The 15,861-nt window shown below is 37.8% G+C and overlaps 1 protein-coding gene across 1 annotated transcript in view; it reads left to right on the forward strand.

Moving 5' to 3' along the window:
* Positions 1-15,861, forward strand: part of LOC128685128 (N-acetylated-alpha-linked acidic dipeptidase 2) — a 110,210-nt gene that overhangs the window by 55,606 nt on the left and 38,743 nt on the right. The window contains exon 10 of the mRNA XM_070104572.1: positions 12,244-12,359. Within this exon, the coding sequence (XP_069960673.1) occupies positions 12,244-12,359 (116 nt within the window). The remainder of the gene's footprint in view (positions 1-12,243; positions 12,360-15,861) is intronic.

Consider the following 15,861-nt stretch of genomic DNA (forward strand, 5'->3'; position numbering starts at 1 on the left):
TGGAAGTAGCGATGGAAAACTTCACGAGTCAGCGTGTCAGAGACGCAACTAGGGAAAGAGTTGGCAATGAACCAGCGGGGAGACATGAAATATGAGAGGCTCCTTGGTTCTAGTGACCACGTATTACTAAGGTTCAAATACCTTGTGGAAGCCAACGCGAAGAGAAACACCAATTATAATGGGAAGGACAATCGTGACTTCAAAAGAGGAGACTATAATGGCATGAGCCAATCCCAGAGGCGTGCCTTTGGAAACGAAGCTAGACAGAAAAATAGCGAATGAGAAGGTGAACCCAGTAGCGACCAGCAGAGAGGCGGAGCCAAGAGCTGAGACTCTACCCCTGCAACCACAATTAGATGAATACATAAACATGCACAAGGGAGAGACACGGGAAGAAACAGCGCAACCGTATGAACGGCCAAGGACACGGATTCAGAACTCGTGAAGTACAGCGCGGGAACACACACTACAACTAGCTACAATTCCTCCAGTTGGTACTGTTCTCAAACTTAGTGTGGACAATGAGACCATCCTCTACAGTGCAGCAGCTAAAATCACAAACTTTCCTCGAATGTTAAAATTTGGAACAGCGTGGTCCTGGGTATGGGGATAAAAACATCAGATTAATGTCAGTTTATGCCATTGAGTGAGGCTTATCTCCAGGTAAAAAGACTTCCATTCAGAGGACCAGTGTCTTTAATTATTTTGCATTGAAGATATATGTAGTTTATGCTACAGGGATGTTGCTCATATGTAGGTCGTCGAGCATCTTGTTGCCTGGTTCCTCTCTGGAAGGCTGAGTAAGACATAGGATAACAGTCTGTTGATTTCCCAAAGGGTCACTTGAAAACAGAGAGGTGCACGTACACTAAGAGATATACGCATCTCGTGGTGCATACACAGAGACACACACTCTGCGGTGTACATACAATGAGAGATACATCACTGAGAGATACACACCTCCGTGAATATACATTGAGAGATACACCTCTTTGAGTATATACATTGAGAGTTACACACCTCTCGGTGTATATACACTGAGAGATATACACTTCTTGATGTTCACACACTGAGAGATGTGTACCTCTCATTGAACATTCACTGAGAGATAGGCATTTTTCGTTGTACACATCATACACACTGAGACACACACATTACGTAGTGTGTATATATTCTGAGAGATACACTCCTTTCAGTGTATATACACTGAGATACAAACTTCTCGGTCGAGACTTGAAATAAGTAAAATATGTCACTGAATCTTCATTCTTAATGTGCGTACGTTAGTTGCAGAGATGAATTATTGCAGAGATGGATTATTGCAGAGATGGATTGTTGCAAAGATGGATTATTGCAGAGATGGATTGTTGCAAAGATGGATTAATGCACAGATAGACTGTTGCAAAGATGGATTGTTGCAAATAAGGATCATTGCAGAGATGGATTATTGCAAAGATGGATTATTGCAGAGATGGATTGTTGCAAAGATGGATTAATGCACAGATAGACTGTTGCAAAGATGGATTGTTGCAAATAAGGATCATTGCAGAGATGGATTATTGCAAAGATGGATTATTGCAGAGATGGATTGTTGCAAAGATGGATTATTGCAGAGATAGACTGTTGCAAAGATGGATTGTTGCAAATAAGGATCATTGCAGAGATGGATTATTGCAAAGATAGATTATTGCAGAGATGGATTATTGTAGAGATGGATTATTGCAGAGGTGGATTGTTGCAAAGATGGATTATTGCAAAGATGGATCATTGTAGAGATGGATTATTGCAGATATGAATTATTGCAGAGGTGGATTGTTGCACAAACATGACTTATTGCAGAGATGGATTGTTGCAAAGATGGATTGTTGCAAAGATGGATTATTGCAAAAATGGATTGTTGCAGAGATGGATTATTACAAAGATGAATTATTGTGAACATGGATTATTGCAAAGATTAATTATTGTGAACATGGATTATTGCAAAGATTAATTAATGTGAACATGGATTGTTACAAAGATGAATTATTGTGAACATGGACTAATCATTTTTTTAATTACGTTTAGGAACTCACGTTATTTTTCAAATGTATTAAATCACAATTAAACCTGAGGCAAGCTTCTTACATACTCAGTACAAAGACGGAGTTGAAATACACCATAAGTTGCTAATAATGCATTGTTATTGCGGACTATTAAAAGTTAAACTGTAACGAAAATGCTTAGTGATATACTGAGCTTAAGATGTGGTGTGGTAAAAAAAAATATTCAGTATGATGTTAAGAAGTTTAGAATGAAAATAATAATAATAATAATAATAATAATAATAATAATAATAATAATAATAATAATAATAACAATAATAATAATAATAATAATAATAATAATAATAATAATAATAAATTATCGTTACCTGTAAATAAACTGTCTATAACAACGTCTCAACACTTCAGTATAACCAGAACTTAAGAACGTTAGGATGACGTTTCAGTCAGTCCTGGACCATTGTCAAATCACAGCTGAGCGAGAACGATAGAGAGAAGGCCAGAGGCCAAAACAGGTAAGCGAGGAGGAAAAGCAGGAGTAGTCGTGGTAGTGGTAGTATATAGTGGTACTCGTGGTATTAGTAACAGCAGTAGTAGTAGAAGTAGTAGCGAAGCAGTAGGAGTTATAGAAATATATAAGTAGTAGTAGTAATGGTAATGATTAAACAAGTGAAAGAAGTAATAGTATAGAGAGTAGTTGTAGTGAAAGTATTAGTAATAGTGGTATAAGTGGTAGAGGTAAAGAACAGGAGAACAGAGAAATACTACTGCTACTTCTACAATTACTGCTAATGCTAATACTACTACCACCACTACTGCTACTATTACTACTACTGCTATTACTACTAGTGCTACTACTACTAATACAACTACTGTTAATACTGCTACGACTACTGCTACTACGACTTCTGCTCTTGTTCCTATTACTCCTCCCCCTTCCTTTCCCCTTTTCTTCTGGCCTTCTCTGCCTCCTCCTCCTCGCTCAGTTGTTACTTGATAATGTTCCAGGACTGGCTGTAACGTCACCCGAATGTTCATCTCCTAAGCGCAGATGTTTGGTGAATAATTCCAGCAACGGCACTGCAACATTCCATTCATCATTCTGTAACAATTTGATAAATCTGTTCGCTTCCACCGGTAGGGACACATAACACATGCCAGGCTGTTGTTCACTTGCACCGGTAGAGACACATAACACATGTCAGGCTCTTGTTCGCTTGCACCGGTAGAGACACATAACACATGTCAGGCTCTTGTTCGCTTGCACCGGTAGGGACACATAACACATGCCAGGCTATTGTTCACTTGCACCGGTAGAGACACATAACACATGCCTGGCTATTGTTCGCTTGCACCGGTAGAGACACATAACACATGCCAGGCTATTGTTCGCTTGCACCGGTAGAGACACATAACACATGCCAGGCTATTGTTCACTTGCACCGGTAGAGACACATAACACATAACAGTTCACTTTTACTGGAAAATATTTTTTCCTCCTACCTATCCTGACATGGAAATCATTCTTTTCATAAAAAAATAATTGCAGTTTTGACAACTTACCATCCATTCCATACATTTTCATCACCTTCCACTTTGCTCCTCTATTCTCCCTGGCATATTCCTTTTCAGAAATGGATACAGATGTACATAATGTATTTAGAAATCATTTATTGAACAGGCTTCGAGCCTGAGACCTTGATAACTTCACATGCATTAGAAGTAAAGAGAAAAAACAGGGTATATAAGATATATACAGTAGTGTGGGAGTCAGCTGTAGGGTACTAGGGTAGGTGCGTAACTTGGTTGTCTCGTGGAAGCATGTTTCAGGATCATATGGGCTTCAAGGTACTGACGTCGCCTCACATCTTGTTCCCTGAAGATTAGTTTAGCATCTTTCTAATAGGTGAGACATCGCTCAGTGTTCCTGTGTATAACACAAGCGTTGCTAGTATCATCCTGTTTCAGGCATATATGTGTTCATGAATTCTGGTGGACAAAATTCTCCTGGTTTTCCCCCCAATTTTGAAACACTGTTTGCAGGGAGGAACATTAATGTGGACTTTTTCTATGTGAGGTTTCCAATCGATGAGGTGGCATTAGTAATGACTTGGATATATGGTAAGAGCCCGTGTGGTGTGGCTAGCCCGTGTGGTGTGGCTAGCCCGTGTGGTGTGGCTAGCCCGTGTGGTGTGTCTAGCCCGTGTGGTGTGGCTAGCCTCAGTACTGCAAGCTAACACCAGAAAGTCTTGGAAACATCTTGCACCTGGTGCATAGTGTAAAATGGTTTGTTAAATTAGACACATGTGCAACACTTGGGTATCTTTAATGAGGAAACGTTTCTCCACACAGTGGCTTCAACAGTCCATGTAAAGGAGAATGGTGAAGAAGAGGAGGAGTTTGAAGTAATCAGTCCATCAATCTTTTCAACACTGATGGACTGATTATATCGACTCAAGGCTGAGGGACTTATTACTTCGAACTCCTCCTGTTCTTCGCCATTCTCCTTTACATGAACTGATGAAGCCACTGTGTGGCGAAACGTTTCCTCATTAAAGATACCTAAATGCTGCTCATGTGTCTAATTTATCAACTTGTCAGTTCTCTGAATCATTCATCTACAATGGTTTGATCTCTGAGTCTGCGAGTCTGGTTGTAAAGAGGGAAATTGAAGCCTAGTAACTGTCTGCCTAATGTAAGCGCATTCTTCTCTGAAAATCAGAGGTCTAGAAATACATAAGCCCATCGGGAAGAAACCAACAACCACGCCGCATTTAGTGTGGGAGTCATGGTGTGAAAAGGAGTGTCAGATGTATTTTATGTATTTGTGCTCATTTCCCTCTTGTTGTCGGTAGTCACTTGTCTTAGAACTACTCCTTCACCAAACCCAGCAATACAATAATCACCTCAACTCATTATTTACGTAACCAATTATATATTTCATTGTATTTCCTTATCCAAGTATCCCTTTCTTTCCCTACCTGGAGTCGCATCGGAAGGTCACCGTCCCTGCGGCCTGGCGGCCACACGGACCAATCAGGGCATGTGCACGATTCCTTCAGATACGTTCATACAACAATGAAATCCTCCCATTCTTCAGGTTTAGCTCCTGATTTAAAAAGAATTGTGAACAGCCTCATCCTCTAATGGGTGATTTATCTTTTGAAATGGATGAAAATTTTATTATGTTTAAAATGTGTAGCTGCACATTTTGTTTGATTCTGAGTAATAACCGGAGAATGCCTCTTCTGGTCGGCTTTAAACTTTTAGTGCTGATGCGTTTTCCTCGACGCATTGCTTTTAGGTTGTATAAATTTTCATGTGATAGTTTTATTCATCAAATTTGTTTCTGTGAAATAAATGGAGAATATTTCTTCTGATCAGCGATAAATTAGATTATCTTAGTTTAAATCTAAATATTGTTTATTTAAATTAACTTAATTACTTACATGAATAGTTACTGAAACCTTAATGTTGGTAAATATTACTCAGAGAAAATTTTGGATTGATTTGGGCATAAGTTGGTCCCAATTTACTTTTTTTTTAATGGAAGAAGCTAGGAAAATGGGAATGCTGATTTCCATGCGATAATTTTTTGAGTGCCTCATCCGACTGCCTTCATCCTTCACCGCTGATAAATTGATAACGTAAATTGATAACGTAAATTGATAACGTAAATTGATAACGTAAATTATTTGATAACGTAAATTCTGACTGGCGTCAATCTTAATATGCTGATGTAATTTATAATATTGGTCTGTTTGAGTTAACAAGAGAATTTCTCTTCATTGTGGTTTCAAAGCTGATGTGAGAAGGATTGGATTTGAGAGGGATACTCCCCTGGGAGAGCGGGATTATCAATGCTTCTTCCTTGGGTAGCACTGATAATGGGTTGAGCAGATATTTTTATTAATTGGTTTGACTTTTAGAAAGACCTACCTAGTATGGGCCAGTAGGCCTACTATTCTTAGTGAAAGGTCTTATGAATTAGTTATGGGCTGTGTATGTCCCATTGAGATATTAGTTTATAAGTGATAACGAGCGAGAACTAAACTTGATTCGCTTCAAATCATCAGTGTTAAATTAACTGCATTAGGTACTCACGCCGCGCTGATGCTAGGCACTGCGGCGGAAGTAGCTCTGGTGGCCTGGTGGTTAACGCTCTCGCTTCACACGGCGAGGGCCTGGGTTCGATTCCCAGCCAGAGTAGAAACATTGGACGTGTTTCTTTCCACCTGTTGTCTATGTTCCCCATCAGTAAAATGGGTACCTGGGTGTTAGTCGACTGGTGTGGGTCGCATCCTGGGACACTGACCTAAGGAGGCCTGGTCACAGACCGGGCCGCGGGGGCGTTGACCCCCGGAACTCTCTCCAGATAAACTCCAGATAACAACCAAAATACGTCTACTTTTCGTATAGTGTATATGCACTGAGAAGCGGATAAATTAGACACTTGTGCAACATTTGGGTATCTTTATCTTGGAAACGTTTCGCCAACCAGAGAAGAATGGTTGAAGGAGTTTGAGGTTGTTAGTCTCTTCAACCATTCTTCTCTCGAAATGTTTCCACAAGTGTTGCATTGTGTCTAATTTATCAACTTGTTGGTTCTCTGAACCACTTATCAACTTGTCGGTTCTCTGAACCACTTATCAACTTGTCGGTTCTCTGAACCACTTAGCAACTTGTCGGTTCTCTGAACCACTTATCAACTTGTCGGTTCTCTGAACCCCTTATCAACTTGTCGGTTCTCTGAACCCCTTATCAACTTGTCGGTTCTCTGAACCACTTATCAACTTGTCGGTTCTCTGAACCACTTATCAACTTGTCGGTTCTCTGAACCACTTATCAACTTGTCGGTTCTCTGAACCCCTTATCAACTTGTCGGTTCTCTGAACCACTTATCAACTTGTCGGTTCTCTGAACCACTTATCCACAACACTTAGAAGTGAATGCTTCTCACTGTATATACACTGAGAGGTTACTTCAGTCCTTATTTAACGCACTAAAGTATTCTTGACTGATAATGAACTGATGATATGCAGCTTTAATAACCCTCGTTAAGTCGATAGGCTTTAAACCACCTGTAAGCAACCACATTAACCTTAATTTTCCCAGGATATATACACCGAGACTTATATGTCAGTCAGTGCATATACACTAAGACCTTACTTTAAATCATCGTTTTAAGGATTTAAAATATTCTTAAATGGTGGTGAACAGGGGACAAGCAGCCTTAATGACCCTTTGAATATTCAGTGAGTTTTATTACCCATTAACCATTAATTTTCTAATATATACGTCTTGAGGTGTATATCGGTTTACTTTACTTTTATCCTTATTATGAGAATGAGATCTAAGCCCCTATTTTATTATCTAAGTTTAATTAGCAGTTCAAAATCCTCTCTACATTTTGCCAGAACCTGTACCTCCCCATCTAACACTTTCCTTCTCAACTTTCGTAATTTCCTCATTTATCTTTCTCTCCAAAATTTTTACTTATTCTCATCAGGTTCGTTGATAATAACTAACCAAATCTATCATTTTTTTTTATTATTTCTCTTTAGCTTTCTTTTCTTACTTAAATGCTCCATATTCTTTAACTAACTTTGAAATTTGTCCCTTATCACCATTTTCATCTAAGAATTTCATTAGTTAACCCTCTTCCCTCCCTCATCATAATTCTCTTATTATCCAAACAAAAGGAAATCAGAGGGATAAAGCATAGCGAAAATATTCATGTGGAAATGTTTATGGTAGAGCCGTGGCAGCAGAAGGTCCGGGAGCCACAGACTTGAGTAATGTTTGTTTATTGTCTTCACGTGAGCCTCAAAACAAGTGCCTGCAGCCATTTAGGACCAGTAATGTGCATGTACAAGAAAGGTATAAAATACCGACAATATGAAAGTTAAGACACATGTGCAACATCTGGATATCTTTATTGTAGACGTTTCGCCATCCAGTGGCTTTATTAATACCGATTCTAGGACATAATTGGAAGACAGAATTGATAAAGCCACTGGATGGCGAAACGTCTACAATAAAGATATCCAGATGTTGCACATGTGTCTTAGCTTTCATATTGTCTGTATTTTATACCTTTCATGCACAATTTGTCAGACACTGCAACATCACGGAATCTTGGTTCAGAGGACATCTACAAGACCTTCTTCACGGCTGCTACAACTAACCCATCTCTTTGGGTAGGACCTACTTCCACTGGGGTATCCCGCCTATCAGTGACTATGCCCTCGTCTGCTGCACGTCCTGATCCACTGACGCCTATATAACCGCCAGTCTTCTTGCCTTTGCTCCAGATTCTCCTCCACCACGATGCTGTGAACACTAACTCCAAGGCTGAGGGACTGATTACCTCATCTTTTGTATATAGTTCTACTGTCTTCCAATTATGTCCTAGAATCTGTATTGATAAAGCCACTGGATGGCGAAACGTCTACACTAAAGATATCCAGATGTTGCACATGTGTCTTAACTTTCAGTAATGTGCATGCTAAGATCTGTTTTGCTATCTCAGCGAAATTTAAAGACTGACATTCTGATTAGGCAAATTATGTTAAGTTTATTTAGGTACAGGTCCACATAAGTACAATCATCGTACGTAGTAACATATAACAATGAAACCACGAAACAAGTGGTTTTGAATCATTTACCAAGCTGCAGTATGCCAGGATTCCACCCTATATAGTAACATATGTGTAACATATGTGTACATTGTCTAGGATATTTCAAAAAAAAAAAAAGTCAGACAAAGCGATATATTTCCATTGAGATCCTTGTAATATCTTATTATTTAAAGCCTAGCGGTAAGGTACAATAGAAATCAATCACAATAAAGGTGTACGTAATTGAGACAGGGTGAAGGTTGAACCGCCTATGAACCAATACTTTTATTTGTTCAGTATATTTGATTTTTTTTATCATTATATGTTTACTGTGATAATATTGTTTGTTTTACATATGAACGGAAGAGGATAACGTCTAATGGCTACCTGTTGTATTGTGTATCATCTGTTTGCTGGCTGTCCGTACAGCTGCCCAAGATGGAGCACCTTGAAACATTTCCGGAGTACATTTCCGGAGTTGAAAACTTTGCTGCTAAAACAAAATAAGACAGACAACAGAGAGACAGTTTGTTCAGAAGTGGAAATAAGATGAAAGAGGCGACTAAGATTAAGGATGTGGCAACCCAACAGAGTAATACCTACTCAGTGTGTATTTGAAAATTTGTCAACATGCGCATGAACTGAAGTGTAGTAGGTATATAATGCACTTGGGGTACTGAAAAATGCTCTCACTCACATTATAAAATAAAGCCACACAGCAAGTGGAAATAAAACCACACAGCAAGTGAAGCACATGATCAAGGCAGAATCTGTGTCGCTCGGTGGATCAAGACCTCTTTGAATGTCAAGAATATCTCACTCCCCACAATAACGGCACTCTTTTCTATGATTATCGTCCTCTTGAGTTTTGTCATTAGCAAATACTATATGTTGTCATTACATGTGCAGTGCAGCAGCACAACTGATTCAGTGAATTGTACAGATAGTGGAGAGGCTCAGCAGCAGTACGCCTAATTCATTTTTAAATACATATTGGTTCCAAAGATGATAAATGTTTTGTAATTTGCTGTTACCGATACTAAACTTCTCTGTCTCTCTCTCTGTCTCTCTGTCTCTCTCTGTCTCTCTGCGCTATAACTTATACTGTGTCTCCCACTTCTACCTTACCCCTATAACATCACTCCAGAATTTAGCCGAGTTTGATGGCTGATGCAGTGAAAGCTTTCTAATTCAACTTACATTCATTTAAGTATAATTAAGAGTACGAGTCTCCCTAGCAACAGGTTGTCAGGGAGACTTGTGTCTTGACTGGCGAGTTTTGATACGACAGTAATGTTTTCTTAGGAGAAAAAATTATTAATTATTGATTCATTATTAATTATTGATTCATTATTAATTATTGATTCATGTAATTTTTTCTTTATCGTTATTTTCAACGGTGGAATATTCATTGAGAGTAAATTACGTTGTTTGAACATGTTTCACTGACGTCAATTTACGTATTTCCCCATTGTGTGCAGTGTTGGATGATGGTGCTTGCTGCGCCGCTCAGTAAGAGTGACCCTGCAAGGAAGGTTCCTTGACGTTGGTGAGGGGTTCTTGATCTTGGTAATTGGATCTGTGCTCCAGTTCCCAGAATTAATCCTGAATACCTTCCACATCCCCCCCCCACAGGCGCTGCATAATCCTATGGGTTTAGCGCTCCCCCTTGATTATAATAATAATAATAATAATCAGTAAGAGTGATTCACCAGGATGCATCTTGTCTCCGCACGATCATAAGTTTCCCTCAAGCATGAATACTCATGCTGACTAAAGCAGATTGATTTCAACACTACGTATTGTTCCCTCCTCACTTATATATATATATATATATATATATATATATATATATATATATATATATATATATATATATATATATATATATATATATATATATATATATATTCCAGAAAAGTGTTTTGGAACCAGAAAAGGGCCTTCTACTCCTATATTTATTTTGTCATTATTCGTGCTGATAAATTTAAATGACTTAGAATGAATTTCCGTTATCCCATTATGGTTTTTTACTCGGTGTCTTATTGCATTATGGTGTAGTGGCTGCAATACTGGCTAGATCTACGACCCGGAGGACGAGGAGGGATGAGGGTGGAGTCCTGAATGAGACTAGAAGCTTCCGAGAAATATTAGCACAAAATGTGGCCAAGAGTCGACGGAAATAAACGAGAGACCTAATTAACGACGACAATATTCATTTAGAAGTTTCCACGTGAATGAATCATTATTACGTACCCCCGAAAAAAAGACCTTTTAGAAGTTGTCTTACTTTTTTGTTCCTCCAACTTTTTTGTGTTTATTTAGCTCATCCGGTCGTCTTTAAATTTTCATCGCTGATGTACGGTAACTAGGCCTAGAATCTGGGAGCAACTGGCACGTTTAGGTTCTCAGTGACTAAAGTTATAGGACCCATTCCTACAACCCTCTTTTTGTGTAGTTTGAAACTTTCAGAAAAGGTTCCTCCTAATTTGACCACAGACTTCAACAAGGGTAAGTCGAGTTATTGAATCTTATGCCTTGGATACCTGTTAAAAATTGATTGGACCAATATTTGAATGATTGACGATGGATTTGAAAAGACTTGCCAAGTATAACCCAGTAGGCCTATTGCAGTGTTCCTCTATTCTTATGTTCTTAAGAACTTCAAGAGTTCGTACCAGTAATAACTGTTTTTTTTATATTTTCCTTCTTTTATAGTCCCTGATAACTTATTTAGGTTACTTAATAAAAGCAGTTACATCATGACCACCGTCAAGTCCACCAGTACGAGAGACATTACCAGGTCTAAGAGGGTCAACACCATCCCCGAGGCGAATATAGGAATCAACATTTCTTGTAGATGATGTCATAATGTATATGTGGGTGAAACAGCAAGTGATTTATTCTCATAACGTTTACTAAACACATAAATGTTTTTCACATCAATAACATCAGGAACGCCTGTATTTTACATCGTAATGAGGCTTCACACCACATGGAGCACCACACAGCAAGGAGGGTTTTCTAACAAAAGAGAGGAACAGAACAAAATGCCTTATATCATTCACACCACAGAAATTACCCACACCTGGCTCACATGTTCCTCCTCGGCATACATTGCCCTCCTGACCTGATACAGTCAGATTCGCACCTCAAGGCTCCTCGTCAGCTGGTCTCCCAACTATTTACCTATAATACACTTATCACAGTTCCTTAATAATGTGAGAAATCGTGAAAGTTCACTATTTTTCACAGTGGTTGTTTTGCATATTGTGATATAACCTATTAATTGTATCATACTTATCAGGTTATGGCATTGACTGATGAAAATTAATAATCGTTGTTGGAAGAATATATCTGTTCTGACTTGCATCATTTTCGCCAAAGCACACTAGTAATTAATTGATTTTTAAAGGGGGTGGACCGGTAAGCTAGCAGAAGGCCTCGCTCAGATGACCAGAAGCACCACTGGCCCTACCAAATTTTACCTAATTCAAGCACATACTTTCATTGTGTGTAAATACAGTTAGTGACTTGGGAAGAACATAACAGTAAGGTAACCCCGTATGTTGCTTTTACAGACCGATACGTTGTGTTGGGCAATCACCGCGATGCTTGGATCTTCGGTGGAGTTGACCCGTCGTCGGCCACCGCCGCTCTCCTCGAAGTGTCCAGACTCTTTGGTCAGCTGACCCGGGTAAGTATCACAACTGGCCTAATCTTTCTTTTCTTCGGGCTGCTGCTGTTAGCGGATCTGCTATTTTTGATTTCCATACCTGACTCTGGACCATTCAGGTGTAAGTATTAAAGGTTGTGGTGTTCCTCAGGCAAGCAACTAAAGCTTATCAGATTTCATACGTATTATTGTGTGACGTGTGTGTGTGTAGTAGGAGTATTAGTATTAGTAGTTGTAGTTAATAGTTGTAACGCTGTTATTACGTTTCGTATATAAATGCTGGCGGCTAGTAGTAACAGCCTTGTTTAGGGGGATTGAAAAAATATTAAACAAAATAAACGAACCTTGAGCTAAGCTTCTTCCTTCACAAAAACTAGATGGTCAATACTTGTATTAATTATCAGGAAGGGCAATTAAACTCATTTTTATAAAAATATAACTATATTAATTGTAAACGTGCATACACAACATACAACCTACCCTCTACGTTTTAATTAAAACACACCAGTATACATGTACTTGTATCAGGTACTCTAGGCCACCTACGAAATATTACCTAAACCCACTAGTACAGTTGTACTAGTTACTTAACATGTATATATATATATATATATATATATATATATATATATATATATATATATATATATATATATATATATATATATATATATATATATGTCGTGCCGAATAGGCAGAACTTGCGATCTTGGCTTAAATGGCAACGCTCATCTTGCCATATAGGACAAGTGAATATTTGTGTATGCAATAATTTCGCCAAAATCATTCTGAACCTAACGAAAAAAATATATTTGATTGTGTTTGTTTAGTACTAAATTATTGTAAACGTATTTAAAATATATTTAGTTGGGTTAGGTTAAAATAAATTGCTCTTGTTATAATAAGGTTAGGTAAGTTTTCTAAGATTATTTTAGAGCAAAATTAATTTCTTTTAAATTAACTTTAATGAAAAAGATATATCTTTAAACGTATAAGAGAAAATTTAAAAAAGGACTTAATTTTAAATGAGTTCTTGCTAATTGACCAGTTTTACATATTCGGCACGACATATATATATATATATATATATATATATATATATATATATATATATATATATATATATATATATATATATATATATATATATATATATATATATATATATATATCAACATTTCGACTAGTCGAGGATACGAACCCATGTCGTTTTGGCCCATCTCATGTGTGATTTTCGCTCATCATGAGATGGGCCAAAACGACATAGGTTCGAATACTCGGCTAGTCGCAGTGTAGTTATTGATTAATACCACTAGGCAAAAACACGTCATTTGTACTCTCCAGAACAGGCCTTCCACATACCAGGGTCTTACAGGTAAAAATCATGAGAATACAAAAACAATAAAATAACCTATGGCATAAACTTACCCAAAATACCACTCTCTACTCCAACACTAAACACCAGGACGTCTTATATCTTGTTCCAGCCACCGCTCTTCCGCTACTGACACACTTTTTCACAACTCCCGTTCACTAACATTATTAATGGAGCGTTCTTTATGCACATATTTTCTACAATGGCCTGCATAATACTAGTTCTCAAAGACACTTGTCAATAGACTCTTGGTCTGTGGATTGTGTTTCTACACGTGTGTATGTATGTGTGTTTGTGTGTGTCTGTACATGTGTATGTATGTGTGTGTGTGCACGTCTAATATCAATAATCACTCACATTTTTTGTATCATTCGTGTTCAGAACTCTGGTGTTGTGTGCCCACTACGTGCCAAGCACCCAACTTGCGTCTCTTTAATCTGGCACTGAACCAACCAAGAGTGAGAGTGCCTTAATGCTGGTGAGGGACTCTTTACCCGGAGAAAAGGAGCAATCCTCCTCTTTTATGAAACAAATATTATGATTTCCTTTTCCTGAGACTAAAGTTGAATTTCTAGAAGACATCCAAGCATAGTGTTGCCAATGATGCTTCGACATTTATAACCATTTTATCTCACTCGTATAACCGTAAGTTCACTTTCAGAATTGGAATGGTATTTTAATTGTCAGAAGAAAAACAGAAATTTATTTTTAAAATGATAATCTTCTTGGTGTAGTTTTTCGGTCATTTGGCCCAAGATCTTCTGTTGCCTTACCAGACCACCTTGTAAGAAATTTTCTTGGACTTTAATTCGGTCGCTGCTCGACCGAGGCAGAGTAGTTACTCCTCAGTACCATCAAAAAGCACAGGAGTTACAGTTCATCTAAATCACTTGACCTTGGAACTATAACTAAGCCCTTCCCGAGTGGTCTAAGAGTTGGATCTCAACATTTCAAGAAGACCAGAAGCTTCCGTTCAATACACTCAAAAGGTACATCACCTGTAAATTATTACATCCAAAGATCCAGGAGTCGTAGATCAATTCGTCAGTTCTATTATGCATCGGAAGACAAATGTGAGGTGGAATCTACAGAAAGTGTAATCTGACTCCACCACAACCGCTTAAATTCAACCATATCTTATCAAAATAATATAAATCGTTCAAAATCATGTACAGTATATACTACACTGTAATGTTTATCTGACTTAATTTCTGTATACATAAATAACTGATCACTTTTTTAACCAGATATAAGCATTCAGATAGGTAGGTTTCTGAGTTGCCATCCCTGGACCCACTAGGTGTCTCCGTCATCTTCGACTACCGCCCTCACCATGGGTATGTGGTGCTTAATAAAGATATTAAATTAAGCTGGAGATCAACATATTACTTAAAGTCGATGATATATGATACTTTTCACTATGTTCAAATTGATTTCCGTAGATTTATGGTTAAAAGCTAATTTTCATTGTGCTTATTCGGCAGCGGACACCCTTGCCGAATAGGCCAAACTCGCCATTTAAGCTTAATTGACACAATATATATATATATATATATATATATATATATATATATATATATATATATATATATATATATATATATATATATATATATATATATATATATATATATATATATAATCGAGAGAGAGAGAGAGAGAGACAGACAGACAGACAGACACAGAGATACGCACCATTGGAAGGGCGTAACAATATTTTAAGTACCCTTTGAAATTCATTAATTAAAAAAAAATTGTGAGCCTTCTCTAAAATGCATATTTTATATAATAAAACTGAGATAACCTTTGAAATCCTATTTTGCAATACACTTTACAGCTCGAAGTGCACTCAAACTTTACTATGTAAATTAAGTTAATTGGTTTACAACATGTTTAAAAATGTTATCGCTACAAGTCAAACACATTTTTGGTCTGCCAGCGGCGCAGTACTCCAGCACCTGGCTGCCAGTACTCGTCAAATGATGAGTACTTTCAGTACCTCGCTGGAAGTACTCGTCAAATGGATGATGAGCGTGTTTCAAATGATTATTTAGGTTTGTCTTCCTATATAGCAACTAAATATTGTTTGTCAATATTATGACGACAGCAGCAACAACAACAGTAACAGCCGCAACAGCAATAACAATA

The sequence above is a fragment of the Cherax quadricarinatus genome, chromosome 5 (genome assembly GCF_038502225.1).
Source record: "Cherax quadricarinatus isolate ZL_2023a chromosome 5, ASM3850222v1, whole genome shotgun sequence".
Taxonomy (NCBI): Eukaryota; Metazoa; Arthropoda; class Malacostraca; order Decapoda; family Parastacidae; genus Cherax; species Cherax quadricarinatus.